The 19,049-nt window shown below is 40.7% G+C and overlaps 1 protein-coding gene across 4 annotated transcripts in view; it reads right to left on the minus strand.

Annotated features, from left to right (window-relative positions):
• Positions 1-19,049, minus strand: part of RAB3GAP2 (RAB3 GTPase activating non-catalytic protein subunit 2) — a 97,473-nt gene that overhangs the window by 69,863 nt on the left and 8,561 nt on the right. For all 4 annotated transcript variants that reach the window (XM_059039696.2, XM_067027828.1, XM_067027839.1 and 1 more), the window contains exon 2: positions 7,921-7,982. In XM_059039696.2, the coding sequence (XP_058895679.1) occupies positions 7,921-7,982 (62 nt within the window). The remainder of the gene's footprint in view (positions 1-7,920; positions 7,983-19,049) is intronic.

Raw genomic sequence — 19,049 nt, forward strand, 5'->3', positions numbered from 1 at the left:
GGAAAGGTAAGAAGCAACCCCAGCGGCACCGCAAGACTGCCAATAGGCTTAGGAGCTGGTGCCAGCTCTGCTTGGGCGTGAGGGCAAAGATGCAGCTGAAGTCAGGAGGCTTGGCTGAAGGCAGGTCCCCAGATCCCTTCCCCCACCCCACACAGTCAGCCACTGTCCCTCCCTCCCTGGCAGAAGACCAGAGGCCCATCACCAAGCCAAAGCCAACTCACAGAGCTACCCTGCAGGAATGCCTGAGGAGTCCAGACTTGAACTAAAACTAACAACTGTCAACAACAGCAAGGGAAAGTGGCGGCTGACTATACAGAGAGACTAAAAATAGGTCACTCTTAAATATTTAGGCATAAATAGCGCCACCAAGACTGAGCCCGGATACTGGCTGGTCTGTGGCCAAAGACCGGGGAACAGCTTACACTCACCTTTGCTGGCTGGCAAACAATCCTTTAACTGCACTTTTCACACTAGCAAATCACTCCACCTGTATCTACTAAAACCAAACTCATGGCCATAAAGATCAAAGGGTTTTTTTTCCCCCCGTTCTATTTTTTTTCATTTATTAAATAACTATTTTTTTTTAATTGAGGAAGAGCTGATTTACAAGATCAAAAGTTCTGACGTCCCCAAAAGAGGCCAAGAAATTTTAGAGAACAAAAAGGGGTAAAGGCAGCAAGAAAAGCTGGGAGAGTTATACTGAGAGCCACGGGCGAGACCAAGATTTCTGAACTCCAGCACGACTAACATTTTGGGTGGACAATCCTTTGTTTGAAGGGTTGTCCTGTGCATTGTAAAACGCTTCACAGCATCCCTCCCCGGCCTCCACCCACTTAGATGTACCTTCCCCCAAGCTGTGACAAACAAAAATGTCTCCAGACATTGCCAAATGCCCCCTGAGGGGCAAAATCACCCCCAGTTGAGAAGCACGCGGCTAAACCCAGCTTGTGTTAATGCGGAGAGGAAAGTCACTGGCAAAATGAGTGTTTCTAATAGTCCAAGGTCCAAAGTCCTGATGAGACCCCACCTGAGGAAAGAGACCCTCTGCGGCCACCATCCCCTCACAGGAGGAGGGCCTCGGGCGCACCCTTAGAGTACTGTGGGTGCTCTCCTTCTGCCTCTGGCCAATCCACTGCTTATGTCTCTTGCGTGGTAGATGGCACCACAGTCTAAGGACACTAAAATAAGGCAAAATATTTTCCAGCATTACCCCAGATTATTAATGCTCTGAGAGTCTCTAATCAGGTCATGCTGTCTCCTATTTCTCAGCCTGTAAACAAGCACTTCTCTGGGGCCTCTATCTGACCAGCATGCTTTTTTCATTCCCTGCTAATCTGCTAAATTAGTGCCTCTGTAAACTGCATTGTATCACCTTCTGGAAAACAGATGGAACACATTGCTAAGGTGTCTCGTAAGTGGAAGATTTCCACGCTGCCTACCTTAACCCAGGGCCTTAACCGAGGACCTTAACCCAGGACCTTCTGTGCTTCCTGTTCCAGAAACCGCTGTCAAGCAAATCCTTGATTCTATACTTGCAACGCTTTGGTCTTAGTACACCAATGAAGGAAAGCTCATTCAATCTGCCTTGCCAGTTAAAATTCAACTAAACCCTGTCAAGCTTCTTCCCAAACCGCCTAGATTCCCATTATAGCATGAGGCTGAGCAAAATACCACTTCTTTCCCAAAGCAAAAAAATTATAACCCCAACTGAAAGCCCTTACAACACTGTAAAAAATACTATGTACTATTTGTTATAGGATCATTCATAGGTAGATGTTGTAGTACAACTACCTTCTTTTCCCATTTCCCCCCGCCAGGCCCCATTTGTCATGATGTCAGCTTAAAGTACAGTACAGAGGAAGATCTTTGTTTTGCCTTTTCTTCCGTCTTGAAAGCCTATTCTGTTTGCCTTTCCATCGTTTCGTGTATTTACTCACGGGCAAGGAGGAATTCCTTAACCTTATTCATTGCACTTGTACACATAAAAGTTACGCCTGACATGGATCCATTATTTGGGGCATTGTTATGGACTGAATTGTATCCTGCACCCAAAATTCACATGTTGAAACCCTAACCCCTCAATGTGACTGTATCTGAAGAGGGGGCCTTTAAGGAGGTTAATTGGGGTTAAAAGAGGTCATAAGGGCACAGCCCTCTGACAGACTGGTATCCTTCTAAGAAGAGGAAGGGACGCCAGAACCGGCTCTCCGTCTTCATGCACAGGGGAAAGGCCAGGTGAGGACACGGCAAGAATGCAGCCATCTGCAAGCCAGGAACAGGAGTCTCACCAGAAACCAACCCTGATGGCACCTTGATCTTGGGCTTCCAGCTTCCAGGACGGTGAGAAAATAAACGTCTGTTGTTTCAGCCACCCAGTCTGTGGTATTCTGTTATGGCAGCCAAGCAGACTAACACAGGTATGAAATATCTATAGGAGAAGGACATTTGTCCTCTTCTATAAGAGAAGCCATCCTTAAAGTTCCAAAGCCTACCAGTGTCACAGACGCTTGCTTTCTTGGAATTGGCTGGCTACGTCAGCCGCGTAGCTGATGACAGATACTAGAATATGCTTTCTTCCCTAAGCCCTCATTATAGCTGACACCCCAGAATCCAAATTAAAGAGGCTTTCTCCTTCCTTAGAAAAGCCTTATCCAGACCCATGGTCCTAAATCTCTATGATTACAAAAGCCCTTTATTCTCTTCTGCCATAAAAATAAGAGACTACTCTCAAAGAGCTGACAGACTTCTGGAGATAAAAAGCACCCTAGGGCTTCCCTGGTGGCGCAGTGGTTGAGAGTCCGCCTGCCGATGCGGGGGACGCGGGTTCGTGCCCCGGTCCGGGAGGATCCCACGTGCCGCGGAGCGGCTGGGCCCGTGAGCCACGGCCGCTGAGCCTGCGTGTCCGGAGCCTGTGCTCCGCAACGGGAGAGGCCACAGCAGAGAGAGGCCCGCGTACCGCAAAAAAAAAAAGCACCCTAAAGTTTTTATAGTTGTTTGCTGGACTCAGTAGCAGCGAGTTGGCCTTCAGGTCGGCATTCAGGGGCAGCGGCTACTGCACTTTCCTCTTAGGTACCCTTCTCTGTGGTTCACCAACACACCACTGCAGCCCGCCTAAACGGACCAGAACACAACGTGTCTCTAATGCCAGACTAATGAAGAATGAAAGCCTACTTTCTTCTGCTGGTCACAGGAACCACCACCCGATGGCAACTGATAGGGAAGCCTATCAGTTTTGACGGCTACAGCACCCCGACACAACCATAAACTGACTTTGTGACAGTCCACTTTCTCCAGTCCTGGTCTCTCTCATCTTTAATGTGGCCAAGGCCTGCCCGGTGGACCCTGAGGAAAGGCAGGTTTTGAGTTTGCTGTCTGTCCATGACAAGAGAGAGTCCAAGTTCCCTCTCCATGCTGACGAGGTGGCTACACCTATTAACCTTGACTAGAGCATGTACTTCTGCGTTCCACACATTTGCCAAAAGTTAACTCTGATTCTTGCCATGCCTCTGGAGCTGGCTGTGCCTCTGGACTTGTTCATCACCATAGCTGGCAGCAGAAATAACAGAAATCTCTTGCCTCAGCTTAGTAAAATTTCTAATAGTCCTGGTATAAAACATGTTTCTCAGCAGAACTTCATAATGATCCTACGCGTGGAAAGTTCTGGAAGATGCTGCAGTGTAAGGCAGAGGTCATACCCTTTTCCCCGGCCACAGTGCCATTTATGTCCTCACCCGCCAAACAGGCTCCCTTGGCAAAGATGCTGTCTTGTTTTGAGGACAGGATCCAAATTCAAAGAAGCTCTCTTAAACACCACAGGATGACTTTAACATCTGAATAACTTCGGAACCTCACTGTCCTGGCCCACTTTTGCCGTCTCTCAAATACCCTCACCATGTACAAAGGACTGTGACAGGGTAAAGGGTTCAAACAGTGAGGAATGATTGCTCCACCCAAAATTGTTGTCAACGCGGCCTAACAATACTGTTTCACTCGCGCATTTGCCAAATCCACAGTGCGAGCAAATCTATCAAGACAAAGAGAGCAACAAGCCTCCCTCATCCCTGAGGGCCACTTGTAAATATTCAAATTTTATCCCAATGAAAAAATATTCTACGTGTAAGTAATTTCATATGTTTTCAGATTGAGTAGAAGCAGACTTCAGCTTTTAACTGAAACAGTTCAGCTATGTCATCCCTAGATTTAGGATCTCCTTGCCAATAAAGAGAAGACAACATACTTTACAGGTCAGATTTAAAGGAGGCCTGATGACACTTACACATTCTAACTAGGCTATCATTGTCCACGTCGCCCAGAATCAGCTGAAACAGTGGAACATCAAAATGAAATCCTGTAAAATAAACCAACCGATGACCTTTACGAGTACGAGAGGCAACCTATTCCACAAAGCAGCCAAGGTGAGTTTAAAAACCAGAAATCAGGGCTTCCCCGGTGGCGCAGTGGTTGAGAGTCCGCCTGCCGATGCAGGGGACGCGGGTTCGTGCCCCGGTCCGGGAAGATCCCACGTGCCGCGGAGCGGCTGGGCCCGTGAGACGTGGCCGCTGCGCCTGCGCGTCTGGAGCCTGTGCTCCGCAACGGGAGGGGCCACAACAGTGAGAGGCCCGCGTACTGCAAAAAAAATAAAAATAAAAATAAAAAATAAATAAAAACCAGAAATCAGAGAGCGCAGTTTCTGACCACATGCAGACTACGCTTCACACTCACAAAGCTTTGCACCAGGCCTGCCTGATTCTCCGACCCCAGCCTGTAGCAGCAATCATCTTCTCCCGTGTTGGGTTATGTGCCACGAGGGGCTGCGAGCTAAGGGAAGGCACACTGTTAGCTGAGCCAAAAAGCAGCTCTGTGACAGGCTATCAGTAAACTCACCCCCTGAATATTTTCAGGGAAGACGTAGCAGATGCTTGTGAGGAAGACTGGCCTCACACACAAATCCCCAACTGCGCCATTTCACAAGTAAAAATCCACTCCAGATAGAACCAACTATGTGCCAGCGGACTGTTTAAGATGAGGGCCGGCCTCTGGGCTTGTAAATAAGTACCATAACTCGGCACCAGCACGATTTTATATATTTAATAATAACGGTCCCAGCGGAAGCTCCTCTGAGATGACGAGTGCATGTGTAGCGTCTGTGAGGTTTATTCCAGAAAACCTCCAACTTACTTGGGAGTTCGTTCTCTTACTCACCGTCGTCACTTAGCTGTATGATTCCAGAAAACCAACACTAAAAGTAACTGCGAGGGTGCTGCCACTTACACTATCCCCTTCTGAGAAATTCTCAAAGCACATGCCCTCCCGAGAGGCTTACTCACACGGAACCCCGCAGAGGCGCCAACCTTTCCAATACTTACCCCTCCCATCCAGCTCCCTCGGCACCTCCCCGTTCTTGCCACAGCTAACTGACTGCTGACGGGCGTCTGACCAGAGGGCAGCACTACCAGGGTGGCCGATGTCCCATGCAGCGAGCTGCTATAAATCTGAGTCCCCTGCTCCCAAATATCCTACACTGGAAGCTGGTGAACGGATTAAGTAAAATCCTCACATGAGCTGAGGGCGATACAAAAACAAGAAAGAATCTAAGACAACCACAAGCAAGAGACAGAAGTAAAAGCTGTGCAAGTCTAAATCATGAGTGAGCAGAAGTCAGTCAGTCTTAGCAAAAGCAGACACAGAGTATAACCGGGTCTCCATACTGACACGGGACTAGAGCAGAAAGAGACAAGGTGTGTGTTTGCTGAGGTGATGGGACAACCAAGTTCGCTGAGCTGCATTACATCCCAATCCTCCTTGAGGTCTTCTGAAATGGTCTCCTGTTCTTCATCTCCCCTCGGAGCTTTGCTATAACTCTACGTGAACTTAGGATGCTCTGCTGCTCAAGACAGGACGCTCTTTCATTTCTCCTCCAGATCTGTCTTCCCCAACTCAACAAGCGACACACCATCCATCCAGTAGCTCAAGCCAAGTACCTGGGAGGTGTGTTAAACGACTTTTTATTATGGATATTTTCAAAGACTGACCAAAAGAATGGTACCTATTACTCAGCTTTAGGGAATATCAACATCTTATTATGGTTAATCTACTCCACACCATAGCCCAGATCAAAGAAGTCAGTTCTAGCTTCTTCTTTTCCCCCTCATCCTGCACAACCAGTTCATAGGAAAGTCTTACCATTATCTCTCAAACTTACCTTGAATCTACCAATTTCTCATTTCCACTAAAACCACCTTAACGCAAGCCACCATCATTTCTCAACTGAACTACTCTACCAGCCTCGTAACTGGTCTCCCCTGCTTCCACTTTTGCTCCCTGCTTCAATCGATTCCAAATAGCAGCCAAGATGAACTTTAACAATGAGAAACCACATCAGTGTGGTTTCCTATTGCATTTAGGGTAAACTCCAAATTTGCAAAGCCCTCCATCAGGCCTTCTTGCTTCTCTAAGGCCATCTTGTAGCCGTCTCCATCCTGCCACGCCACCCTGGCCCTCTCTACATTCCTTCAAACTCCAAGCCCAGCCTGCCACTGGGCGTTTCCATGAGCTGCTGCCCCGGCCTGAGATGCTCTTCACCAGACCTGCACCTCATTGACTGCCTGTCATCTTTCAAACCTCAGCCTAAATGTCACATCCTCCAAAAAGCCTTCCCAGACCACTCAATCTACAGCAGTCACATGATCACTTGCTGTCACATCACCATCTGAATTCTCTGTGTAACTACTGCCACCATTTGACACTTTTTATCTCTCTTAAAAAAAATTTTTTTTTAAAATCTCTCCCCATTAGAGTGTAAGCTGCTGGGCACACGGATGCTAAGACCCATCCAGTATATAGGTTCATTCTTCTTTCTTCATAAAAACCCTGACTTCGTTCAGGTGTCAACTCCTGCCCTGTGCAGCCATGGGCCTCAGGAGAAGCTGACCCTTTTATCCTCCAGCTCCAGGAAACAATGTGATTGGCTGATGAAAATCTCATATATCTTCCTAGCGGCTAGTTCAGAAATGAGTTTTTGGCCCAATTCGACCCAAGGAGATAAAAGGCAAGGAAAAGAGTCATGAACAACCCCGGCCTTTTTCTCCCTCTGGTCAAGAATGAAGAAACACGTTGCCCCACCCCACCTGTGAGAGGAACAAGCTTTAGGATGAAGTCAACACGGTATATGCAGAGTAGACAGAAGGAAAGAGCCTGAGTCCTTGATGACCTAGCTGGATTGCCCCATCAACCTAACCGGGAGTACATGCTATCTCTGACTTCCTTTTATGCAGGCTAATGAATGTCCTTGTTATTTAAGCCAGTTTAGGTTAGATTTTCTATTACTTACAGGTGAAAATACACTACCATATACAGGGACTTTGTCTACCTTGCTCATTGCTATACGCCCAGCAACTAGAATATGGTGGGCACTTAACAAATCTATGTTGAATAAGTAAGTGCAAGAGCCTAAAAGAGTAACTAATGAAGGGGAAAGAATCCTAAAACAACTATTCTCCATTTAGCCCAGCCCACGTAGCTATAAAGTCATCCAATCCTTAAGAACAGGCATCTACTTAAGTACTATTAAGTAAGCACAAAAATGTTCTTGACAAAGATTTTAAAATGTTAACCTAACACTGAAATATGTCACCATCATTACAAAAGGAAAATGCCGCTATCAAAAAGCATGCACAGGGCTTCCCTGGTGGCGCAGTGGTTGAGAATCCGCCTGCCGATGCAGGGGACGTGGGTTCGTGCCCCGGTCCGGGAAGATCCCACATGCCACGGAGCGGCTGGGCCCGTGAGCCATGGCCGCTGGGCCTGCACGTCCGGAGCCTGTGCTCCGCGACGGGAGAGGCCACAACAGTGAGAGGCCTGCGTACCGCCAGAAAAAAAAAAAAAAAAAAAAAAAGCATGCACATGTTTACAAAGACTTACAGGTTCTTGGGGTTCTGTTTCTTCCCATGTTCCCCAACCATCATCTTCCCAGTTTGATTTACCTATTTTGAAAAAGATGAAAAGTGCTTTCATGAAATATAGAGCTTAAAATATTTTTAAAAACATTTCCTCTAAGCATAATAGAATCAACCCCTGACACATAATAAATATTATATAAATATAATGTTCCTATTAAGGAAGAAAACAATGGTCAACTATACTAGATCAGGATTTTGCTCTATGTAATAATAACCGGGAGACATTTGACCTGAATTTCCAAATCTATGTAAAAGTGTGCAGGTTATTTGGACCTTAAGATACTGGACATCAAGTTTATTTACATTTAAATCAAACTGCAAACGTGACTTTAAAAGAATCTTAAAATGACATATATTTGTAACTTAAGACCTCAGACAAGTTAAATATACACAATGACCAAAAACACACCTAAAATTCCACACAGATATCTTTAAAAGTGTTTTAATAGGACAAGGTATCAAAGATAAAGAAAACTGAATTTTGATAGGTCTACCATTCACCACCTTTTCCTGATACTCTGTGATTTCTTATATTAAAATAAGATTAAAATAAGATGTTCAACCAACCCTGCAACAGGGAATTAAAAAATCCCCAAATTGGTTTGGATAGTATGATCCCTTACAATGCTTGTGTTACTCATTTTTATATAATTATCTTTGAATTTATCTCACATCATATCGGAAGACAAGGAATAAAACTATAATTTTTAAAGGAACTACTCTGAAACAAACAGTATACTTTATATGTATTAACTCAAATTAAAAAAAAAAAAAGTCCCCCCAAAATGTGAAAAGAGCAGGCAGTTGCCTAATTATAAGTTTAGGCCCCAGAATCAGATTACCTAGGTTCACATCCTGGTTCCAGCACTTACCAGCTCTGTGACCTGCAGCAAGTTACCCTGTATCTGTAAGTTTTCGTTCTCTTACCATAACATCATGGAAAACGACAGCACCTAGTGGGGTTGCTGCGAGCGTTTAAACCAGACAGCACACTAAAGTCCTCAGTGCCTGACACATAATAAGTTCTCAATGCTAGTCACCAGGATTTAGCTATCAAAATACTACAAAATATAAATAAAATACTGTATTTAAACCAATCAGCTTCAAAATTCTGGGGGAAGAATCAACTTAAAAGACGGGACTGAACCTGTTATGGAAGGAAGCAAATAGAACTTCCACTTATCTACGAGGTTTCAAAAGTTGCTAAAGTCAATTACATATTAGATGATAAAAAATGCTACAGTCAGGTACTTGGAATCATTGCTCAATTAGCTTTGTGGTACTATTCCCATCATTGGCACTTAAACACCAAAGAACTACTTTCTAATGTGCCATGCACACTGCTAGGCACATATTAAGTCCTCAAATAGTGCTAATCATTTGATTAACACTTCACAACTTACAGAAGATTTCCGTATACACATTAAACAGTTTAACAAATGTTCTGTTAAATACCATGTGCCAAACCCTGTAGGAGAAACACAGAAAAATACAAACATATGAACTCCTTTTCTTTAAAGAATTTGTGATCTAGCGTAGGAGAGAAACAAACCTGTAACAGCCATGGTGAGTGCTGTAACGGACTACTAAGGGAACTCAGATGAGGTAGTGAGAGATGAAAAAATATAGTGAGGAGTCATCTTCAACTAAGTCTTTAAAAAGTGGCTAGGAACTTTTCAAAGGCAGAGGCAAAAAATGCCATTTTCAGATAGGGGTTATCACATAACAGCTAACATTATTCAGCATTTCTATATGCTTCAATGCTTTATAGACACCAGTTCACATAAGCATGACAAGGATCCTTTATCACCCCCTTTTTACAATGAGAAATACAGATTACCTCCTTTGACAGAGGATTAAGTGGCGGAATGGGGTTTGAACTCAGGTCTGCCTGAATTCCAAAGCCCAAGCTAGCAAGTATTCTGCTATACTTACTCCGATGGCTTATAAAGAAGGATAAAATTAGGAAACAGTGGGGCAAATAAGGTCAAAGGCAAGATATTTACTATTTTAAAAGGGACGTATTCCCTTGATATTCAGACCTGTAAATTTTTTTTCGTAACTTGGAGAGTTACAGTTTGCTCTTTGGCAATCTAATTCCATTAGGCAATCTCTTTATTCTGCTAATTTTTCCACTGCACCAAAAACAACTGTCTTATTGTGGGCTGATGGCAACTAGGCCATCCCATTTATATGCGTCTAGAAAAGGCTCTCTCTCTTAAGAGAAGCAAAGACCTAGTAAAGCTTATCACTCTAAGGTCCACAATTCAATGTTAAAATTGCTATAAAAATATTTATCAAATTACCACAAATCTTTGGGAGACCATGCAGAATTTAAAGTACTTCTTAAAGGTCAGCTACTCATTTACTTATTCATTCATTCACTCATTCATTCATTCATTCAACAAACACAGCACAGAATCTCTTCTGTGTTGGGCCCTGTGCTAATTAAGTGCTGGAGATACAAAAGCAAATAAGCCTTCAAAGAGCTTAGTTTGTGCACATAACCTTGTTGAATGCTGTACAAAAGAAAACTATGAAAAATGTGTTAATTCTCTTCCATATTGGTATAAAAAGTACCTGACTCAATTCACAAATGATGCACAGCATCAACAGAATACAGCAGGAATTTGGATTTCCTGCCCTGGCAGAGACCCAGTTATCTCCTTACAGGGCAATTCAAAACAATTGGGAAGAGAAGGACCTTGAGAAATACCTTCTTTTTACAAAATACTGTTCATGACAGTTTACCCATATCTCAAAGCCTCTGACTGGGGAATTTCTATTAACAAGACAAAGAAAATGTAATCAGGCATTTAATCAGGCATCTCCCACTATCACAGGAATACATTTCCCAAAGAGGTCACAGTACAAACAGAGGTTAAAGGAAGGTGAAACAGAACTGACTCAGATAGGTTAAAGATGTTTCTGAAGGCGGGTCTAGTATTCTATTTATAATCCTGTACGAAAATGCATTCCAAATTCTAGTCAACTGAAAAATGGGAAACATTAAAAAAAAAACAAAAACGGAAATATCTGCAAATTTGGTACTACCCTTGTGGCTATTTCTACTCAGTGCCAGTGCTATAAATTTTGCAGCCTCCTGACTTATGTTGAAAATCATTTGATACTGTTTTGCAGGCTGCCATTTGACAGCTATTATTGTCGACTGTTAAAAAGTGTCAAAATCTCAGCACTTTACCAAGGTTATTGCTTATGCCCTCAAAATATGCAAGCAGATCAAGCACATTCTTTAGAAAAAAAAAGTTTATACTGAAAAAATAGCTGCTGAATGTCCGATAAAGTTGCCGTTCATGTACAGAATTTTATTCAGGCAGTCCTGAATTTTATTCAGTTCTATGAAGGATGGTGTTCTTCAATCCACATCATCATTAGTGTATTTTAACTGATCACTGATCAAGGTTGTGGATGATCACAGCAATGTGTCTATCACTTGAGAACTATGCACTGTTTAACCTCAATACGGAACATTTACCGTAAAACCTTAAGATCTATACATTCCTATGTGCTCATGAAGAAATAAAACTAATTTACCTTTTGTTATCCAATTATGATTGTCACTTAGAATAAACAGATCAAAGTCTCCTATCAGCCAGGGTAATTTGAAAGTGCCAAGCTCTGGTATGACTTAAGAGGTAAGTCAGTTTAACAAAATGTACTACAGCGTATGGACACCAGGACATACAACTTCTTTAGGGTGGTCAGGGTCCGGTGTAAACATTCCAAAGACCCCACAAATCACCAAATCACATAGGCATTGGCATTTACCCAGGTCACCTAATGAGGCAAGTGGCAATCACTTCAGTCAAAGGCTAGGCTATAAGTTATGGGGTAATTTTAAGCATTTTTTTCCCCTCCATATATTAAAAAAATAAGTAGCAACCATCCAAGCTCCAGAAAGCAATTCTTTAAATGACACTGTCATCAACTGCCTGTATCCTTTATTTTGCTGAAGTCCAATTCAGCAACACTGATCAGAATATTAAGAAAATGGCATCCATGTTCATTGTCTTTGTGAAACCAGAGTTACAGTCTCTTCTGCAGATTCCCCTCTCTAGGTAGCCTTAAAATCTCTGCAAGGAAGAGACTAAAATAATGAATTAGGGATGACTGAAGTTTCAGGGTTGACTCCATCCTGAAAACGTGAGGCAGATCGTCCACGGATCACGCTCTGAGGAACTCTAGCTTCAAGGATAAATTTCAATGCCAATCGAATAATCTGGTCCGAAATCTCCTTTTTTCCTTTGCCTGCCCTCACCCTTGTTTCTATTCTTTCACTTCCATTAGACGCTTCGCTCGCTGGTGGGCAGTCTTTAGCAGCAGTACAATAAAAATAAAATGCAAGCCACACATGCCATTTTAAACTGACTAGTAGCCACAGTTTAAAAGCAGAAACAGGTGAAATTAATTTTAATAATACATTTTATTTAATATGATATAGCCAAAATATTATTTCAATATGTCATCAATATTACGTTATTCATGAGATATTTTACATTGTTTTCTTTGATCCTAAGACTTCAAGATCTGACATGCATTTTACACTTAGAGCACATCTCAGTTCGGACCAGACGTGTTTCAAGTGCCCCACTGCACATGTGGCTCTTGGCTACAGTCTGAGACAGCACAAGCCTAGAACAACTATTAGGTCTCTGATATCAGGTTGCATGGTTTGATACCGAGCTTTACCCCTGAAGAGTCATATGTCCTTGGGCGATTTAATCTCTTCCCTCTCAGCTTCCTCTTTAGCAAAATGGAGTTAATAACTGTATCTATTGATACAGTTACAAGAGCGCTGCTTGGCACATATACACCCTTAATGGCTGTTAAAATGATTACTCTCCAAATACAGCATGCTCATTCTTCATTCTTACTCTCTGCCTTTGCCCATCCCATATCTGTCAACTAAAATGCATTCCCATTTGTCTCCACCTCTCCAAATCCAACTTCTCCTTCGGGACTCGGATTAATTCTTCATGACGTTTTCCTGAACCCACCAATGATCTTGTGGAACCATAGCATTTGATTACATTTTTCTTTCAGAACTTAATTATAAACTGCGATGGGTCATTTACTGCATTGTTAACTTATCATAAATGTATATCTTGTCGATACAGTTAACCATTAAGCCTTGGAGGACAGGGAGTATATATATGGTGTGTGCACGCAAACTCTTACACACATATAGAAGTGTCTTCAAGAACACTATAAGTACGTAGTAAATATTTATATCCATTTAGAATATAAATAAAATGACCTTCTCACCCAAATGTTTCCCCATATATCCCTATATAGGGATCAAAGTATCAAGATTTAAATCAATAGATTTAAATACAGTAACCAAATCAGATGCTGATTCTAAACCTTTTACATTTCCAGAGAAATACAAAAACACTTTATTTTTTATAAATTTTATATACTCAGACTTTATATCCCAGATCAAAACCATCTTTCAAATAATCTTTCTATATAAAATTAAATATATATACTTTGATAATTCTCTATTCCATTCAATTTTAGTAAGAAAAAAATTAAAAAACAATTCTTAGCTTTAGTTTTGATTAAGAATAGGAAAAATAGAGTATTTTTGCTCTAATTCAAGTCTAAGTGGCAGAATTTGACTAGGTAAAAAAAGATCCTCTAGAAATACAGTTCAAAATAGTTGGCCTGATATGGATTAATGAATCTTTATATTTCATAAACACACACATACACAATGTATCTTTCAACGTTTCAAAACAACACTGTATCATTATTGTAAAAAGATCCTGCATCAAATAAAGGAAAACCAACACATTCATTCAAATTAAGTATAGCTTTCAACCTAATTTTTTGGTAGGCTAGAAAAAAATAATTACAAAGAACACTGAGTCCCCAAATAAATTACCATACCATTTTAAGGGCAAAAAAAAAAAAAAGAGAGAGAGAGAAAAGAACACCCACATCATTCTTGAATTCTGTCTGTATTCTATTATGCAAATATTCTTTCTGCCAATAGTGAATAAAACAGGTTATACTAAAAACAGCTAAAAATAGCAAACATTGCCTATTGGAGACATCTAAAAATAGATCATGGGGCTTCCCTGGTGGAGCCGTGGTTGAGAGTCCGCCTGCCGATGCAGGGGACACGGGTTCATGCCCCTGTCCGGGAAGATCCCACATGCCGTGGAGCGGCTGGGCCCCGTGAGCCATGGCCGTTGAGTCTATGCGTCCGGAGCCTGTGCTCCACAACGTGAGAGGCCCGCGTACCGCAAAAAATAAAAATAAATAAATAAAAAATAAATAAATAAATAAATAAATAAAAATAGATCATGAAAATGCTTCCCTAGTCTTGTTACTTTAGTGCTATGACTCATGTGCCAGATGTTTGCTCCTAAAGCAGTCATTTTACGACTATATTACAGCAGGACACCATCAGCTATAAGCAAAATATTTCAAAGGTTCATGTTTTAACTGGGCTTTCCCACCTCATTTCCTGTACAACTTACTGAAAAAAATGGCATTTCCAAGTCCAAGAGACATTTCTGCTTAGTTTTGAACCTGTAACTTTTTTGGGGGGGGGAGGGGGGAGCAAACCATTCTTGAGGGGTGAGTTTCCTTTAAACTCTATTCTTTTCACATTCTTAACCCTTCTTCCTTAAAATTCAGATAATCAAGGATTGCACTGAGGATTCAATTTAAGTCTTTCAAGAAGTTTGCCGGTTTAGATTATTCTGTTAGTCGACCGCATCTGCTGGAATTACCTTTCACTCTTATTTCATACCACACTTTGAATCATACTTGCTCTCTATATAAATAAAATTCCTAAGCTGATCTCCAACCAACTTACATGACACAGAGAGAAATAACAACAAGCAAGATGAAGTTACAAGTAACAGTAACGAAAAGCAACGACCTCTTCATTGATTAGTAACCTGACTTTTCAATCCTTACCTCTTTTTTATACCTATCACTGAAGAGGACTATTTTGAACTGTCTAGAATAACTGGTAACATAAACATAAACTTCTTGTTCTTACCCTTATCAAGTTAAATGTTTTGCCTGAATGAATAAAACCAATAACTTTAAAATCTATTAGTAAAATGTAACTACAACTCCCTCTGGAGAGAATTTTTTCCCTGAGGAGAAGAGTAGATTATACTAGTATTTAAAAACTGTTCAGTTCCTCACTTGACAAATTATAGTCATTGAAAACTTCAAACTATAGAGAAAACACTGTAATTCAATCATCAAAAAATTACAGATGTCTTTTTTAGGGACATTTCCAACGAATGAATTATTCTACCAACAAAAGCTTAAATGAGAAATTCAACTTCTGCTTTCCATAGGTCTATTTAATTTAAAATATACATTATTCTGATTTGCTTCTGAACAGTCTGTCCTCATAAAATGAGTATCGTTTTTTCATTTAACAAGAACCTGAAGCTAGAAAGGAAACAATTCTAGAAGTGGGCAATTAATTTAACAGAATTTGCTTTTTCCAATATGAGTATGTCAAGATCAAAAAGTAAATGAGAAACTGAAATCCTTAGACATTAGGAAAAGGAAAACTTAATCTCCATGGTCTAAGAAAAGATCTTATTAGCGCTGAAACAAATTCATTTCCATTCTTCTAAGACAAGAAAGAAACAGAGATAATGTACTTGTTTCTATAAAGAGCACGAATCTCTAGAACCTATGACTTGTAAACAATTCAGGGGGTGCAACAAATTTTAGTTGGCTCTTCTTGGCCAAGGCACAGAAAGCATCACATAGCAATACAAAGCCAAAAAAAAGACTAAAGAACAGAGAAGCTGCTTAATTTCCTATGCCTCAGAATTATTAATCTTTTTCTATTTCTACGGAAATGGAAATGGGAATATAAATTTCAAATTAGCATACTCCTTTCATCACATAAAAATATGCAGCAATCTAAAATGACGAGGCCATCCCATTTTCAATAAGTGGGAGTTTCTTCCAAAACACCATGATTAAATCGGACTAGGTCTATAAGGTCCTTTCCAGTTCTGGAATTCTAATGACTCCTGTTGTCAAATAAGTGGCCTCCTATATCACAGAAGAAGAATGCTCTGATAATCAATTCACAAAAGGACAGAACTGAAAATATTTTTAAGCAGACATAGAGTGTATCCTCCTGCTCTAAAGTTTAAAAACTAAACATGCTTCCTTTGCTCAAAAACTTAAGAAATCTTTAGACCTATCTTGACAAAAGCAGCAACAAAACAAAACAAATCTGTAGACTTGAAGAAATTTAATATGCCCTATTCTTCCTTCTACTCATTTTATTGTTCAAAGAAAGTCACTAAGGGCAATAATATATTACGTATATTAGATAAAACTTATATAATTCTTTCCTACCACTTCATAATTATGTGTTATTGATTTATTATATCCAATGCAGCAGAAAATAATGTGAGGGAATGTAAATGAGGATGAAGGTACATAAACACTGCTCACCAAAGCTAATTTCTGCATATTCTAAAACCAATTCAGTATCTTCCTTCCTTCCTTCCTTCCTCTATTAGAACAGTCTAATATTCAATTATTGTCCCTGTGAGAAAATTTTCCTTATATTTAAGCTAAATTCTTGCAATACCAGCTTAATTTTGCTATTACTTGCTGCTTTAAAAAAAAAAAATACAGGGCTTCTCTGGTGGCGCAGTGGTTGAGAGTCCGCCTGCTGATTCAGGCGACGCGGGTTCGTGTCCCGGTCCGGGAAGATCCCACGTGCTGCGGAGCGGCTGGGCCCGTGAGCCACGGCCGCTGAGCCTGCGCGTCCGGAGCCTGTGCTCCGCAACGGGAGAGGCCACCGCAGTGAGGGGTCCGCATACCGCAAAAAAAAAAAAAAAGCAACACATAAAGTCTGCTAATTATCTTAGTATCACACAACAACCACATTTCATTTATCAGAAGAGCAAAAATCAAAAAAACTGATAACACAGGAAGATGACAAATAAGTGTGTAAATGGGCACTTCTGTTTACCATGGATAGGAATGAACCTGACCAATTTTAAGAGTAACTGGGCAACCATGATCAACAATTAAAATGTGAATTTCTATTATTCAGCAATTCCAATCCCAGAAATTTAAACAGAAATATTAGCATCATGGGTAAAAGCATATATAAGGATGCTTACTGGAGCATTTTCTTATAGCAAAAATACTGGAAATAATCTAAATGTTCATTGATAGGGGAATGGTTAACGAAAACCTGGTAGAGTCTTCATTGGAATACTGTACGGACATTAGGAAAAAAGGCTATAGAGTTATATATACAGCTTGAAAAGATGTCGACATGAAGTAAACCAAAAAAGTTCCAGAATATACATTTTACAAGAATGAGTCCATGCTATAAAATTTAAAATAGATAAATAAAATACCCAAGCAGTGTGTGTTTATTGTCTCAGCAGAAAGTCTGGAAGATTCTCACTAAGGTAGCACCTTATACTAGAACCTCCTGTAATGATGGAGGTGTTCTTTATCTGTGCTGTCCAATTAGTTAGCCACTAGGTAGGTATATGTGGCCACTGAAATGTAACTAGTATGACTGAGGAACTGAATTTTTATTTAATTTCTATTAATTTACACTTAAATTTAAATAGCCACGTGTGGCTAGTGGCTACTATACTGGACAGCTTAATACTAAAGTTTTAACATTTAGAATGTGGGATGTGAGTAGCCAGAAGGTAGCTTATACCTCCAATTTTATATACTTAAAAAAAAGAGGCAATGTGGTCATGGGTAATTATCTCTCTCCTGACCTGAGATTCTCTCTTCTGAGGAATTTATATGTGAGACTTATGCTCACATGATACAAAGAAAAGTGATCTGTGTTCAAGGGACTGTTTCTGGTCTTCTTTTCAAAGGAGGAATATGGCATGACAGACAGCGTAGCGTTTCCTCTCATGAGGAAAGTTCACTTATCATATTTTATGATATTAGCATAGTAGTCACTCAAAAATACTTGCTATCTTATAGTTCCAGGATTGTCACTGTGTAGACCATTAAATAACATCTGAAGAATACCAAGCTAAGGAAAAGATTATCTCCCCTTTTGGGAGATTCTGCAAAGGCCACCCAACTGGTCATTCTATTTCCACTTTCACCCACCATTCCCATTCATTCTCTTCTTTGCTGACAAAGGAATGTGTTTAAAACATTAACCTGGTTATCCTGTTTCTCAACTCAAATTCTTTGCATAGGTTGCCACTGCTATAGCTAGCAAGTTTCAAACTCCATCACCACTGCTACTGCCTTAGTCCCGTCTTTACTTCTGAAGGCCCTGATCTGGACTTGTAATGAACATCTCCCAAATGGTCACCTACCTCTAGCTTTGAACTACCCAACCTTTTTCAGAGCCCCCAAATCCATTTCTCTGCAACTCAAATCTTGAAATGTTATACTTTTGCTTAAAATGGTTACCCTCTGCCTATAGCAGAGATTCCCAGTAAACTGCAAATGGGTTACAGGTGAGCCAAGATATTGATCCTCTCAGCTCTCAGGACAGCCAAGTAGGACATGGGACTACTGGAACCTCTAGCAGGTCACCTCACACCGTGAACAGCTTTGTTTTACATTTTATGACCCATTTTTTTTACTACCATATTAATTTATATATTTTTATTATGTTAAAAACACATAACATAAAAATGATCATCAGAACCATTTTTAAGTGTACAGTTCAGTAATGTTAAGTATATTCACACTGTTATAAAACAGATCTCTAGAACTTTTCCAATTTGCAAATCTGAGACTGTAAAACCCATTAAACAAGACCCCTTTTCACCCTCTCCCTAGTTCCTAGCAACCACCATTCTACTTCCTGTTTCCGAGAATTTAACTACTTTAGATAACTCATATAAATGGAACCATGCATTTACGTTTTTTGACTGGTGAATATTTCACATAGCATAACGTCCTCAAGGTCATTCGTGTTGTAGCATGTGATATGATTTCCTTCTTTTTAATGGCTGAATAATTTTCCATTGTATGTATATACCCCATTCCATTAATCCATCGATGGGCATTTGGGTTGCTTCTACTCTTTGTCTTTTATGAACGAACCTCTAA

The sequence above is a fragment of the Kogia breviceps genome, chromosome 1 (assembly GCF_026419965.1).
Source record: "Kogia breviceps isolate mKogBre1 chromosome 1, mKogBre1 haplotype 1, whole genome shotgun sequence".
NCBI lineage: Eukaryota > Metazoa > Chordata > Mammalia > Artiodactyla > Physeteridae > Kogia > Kogia breviceps.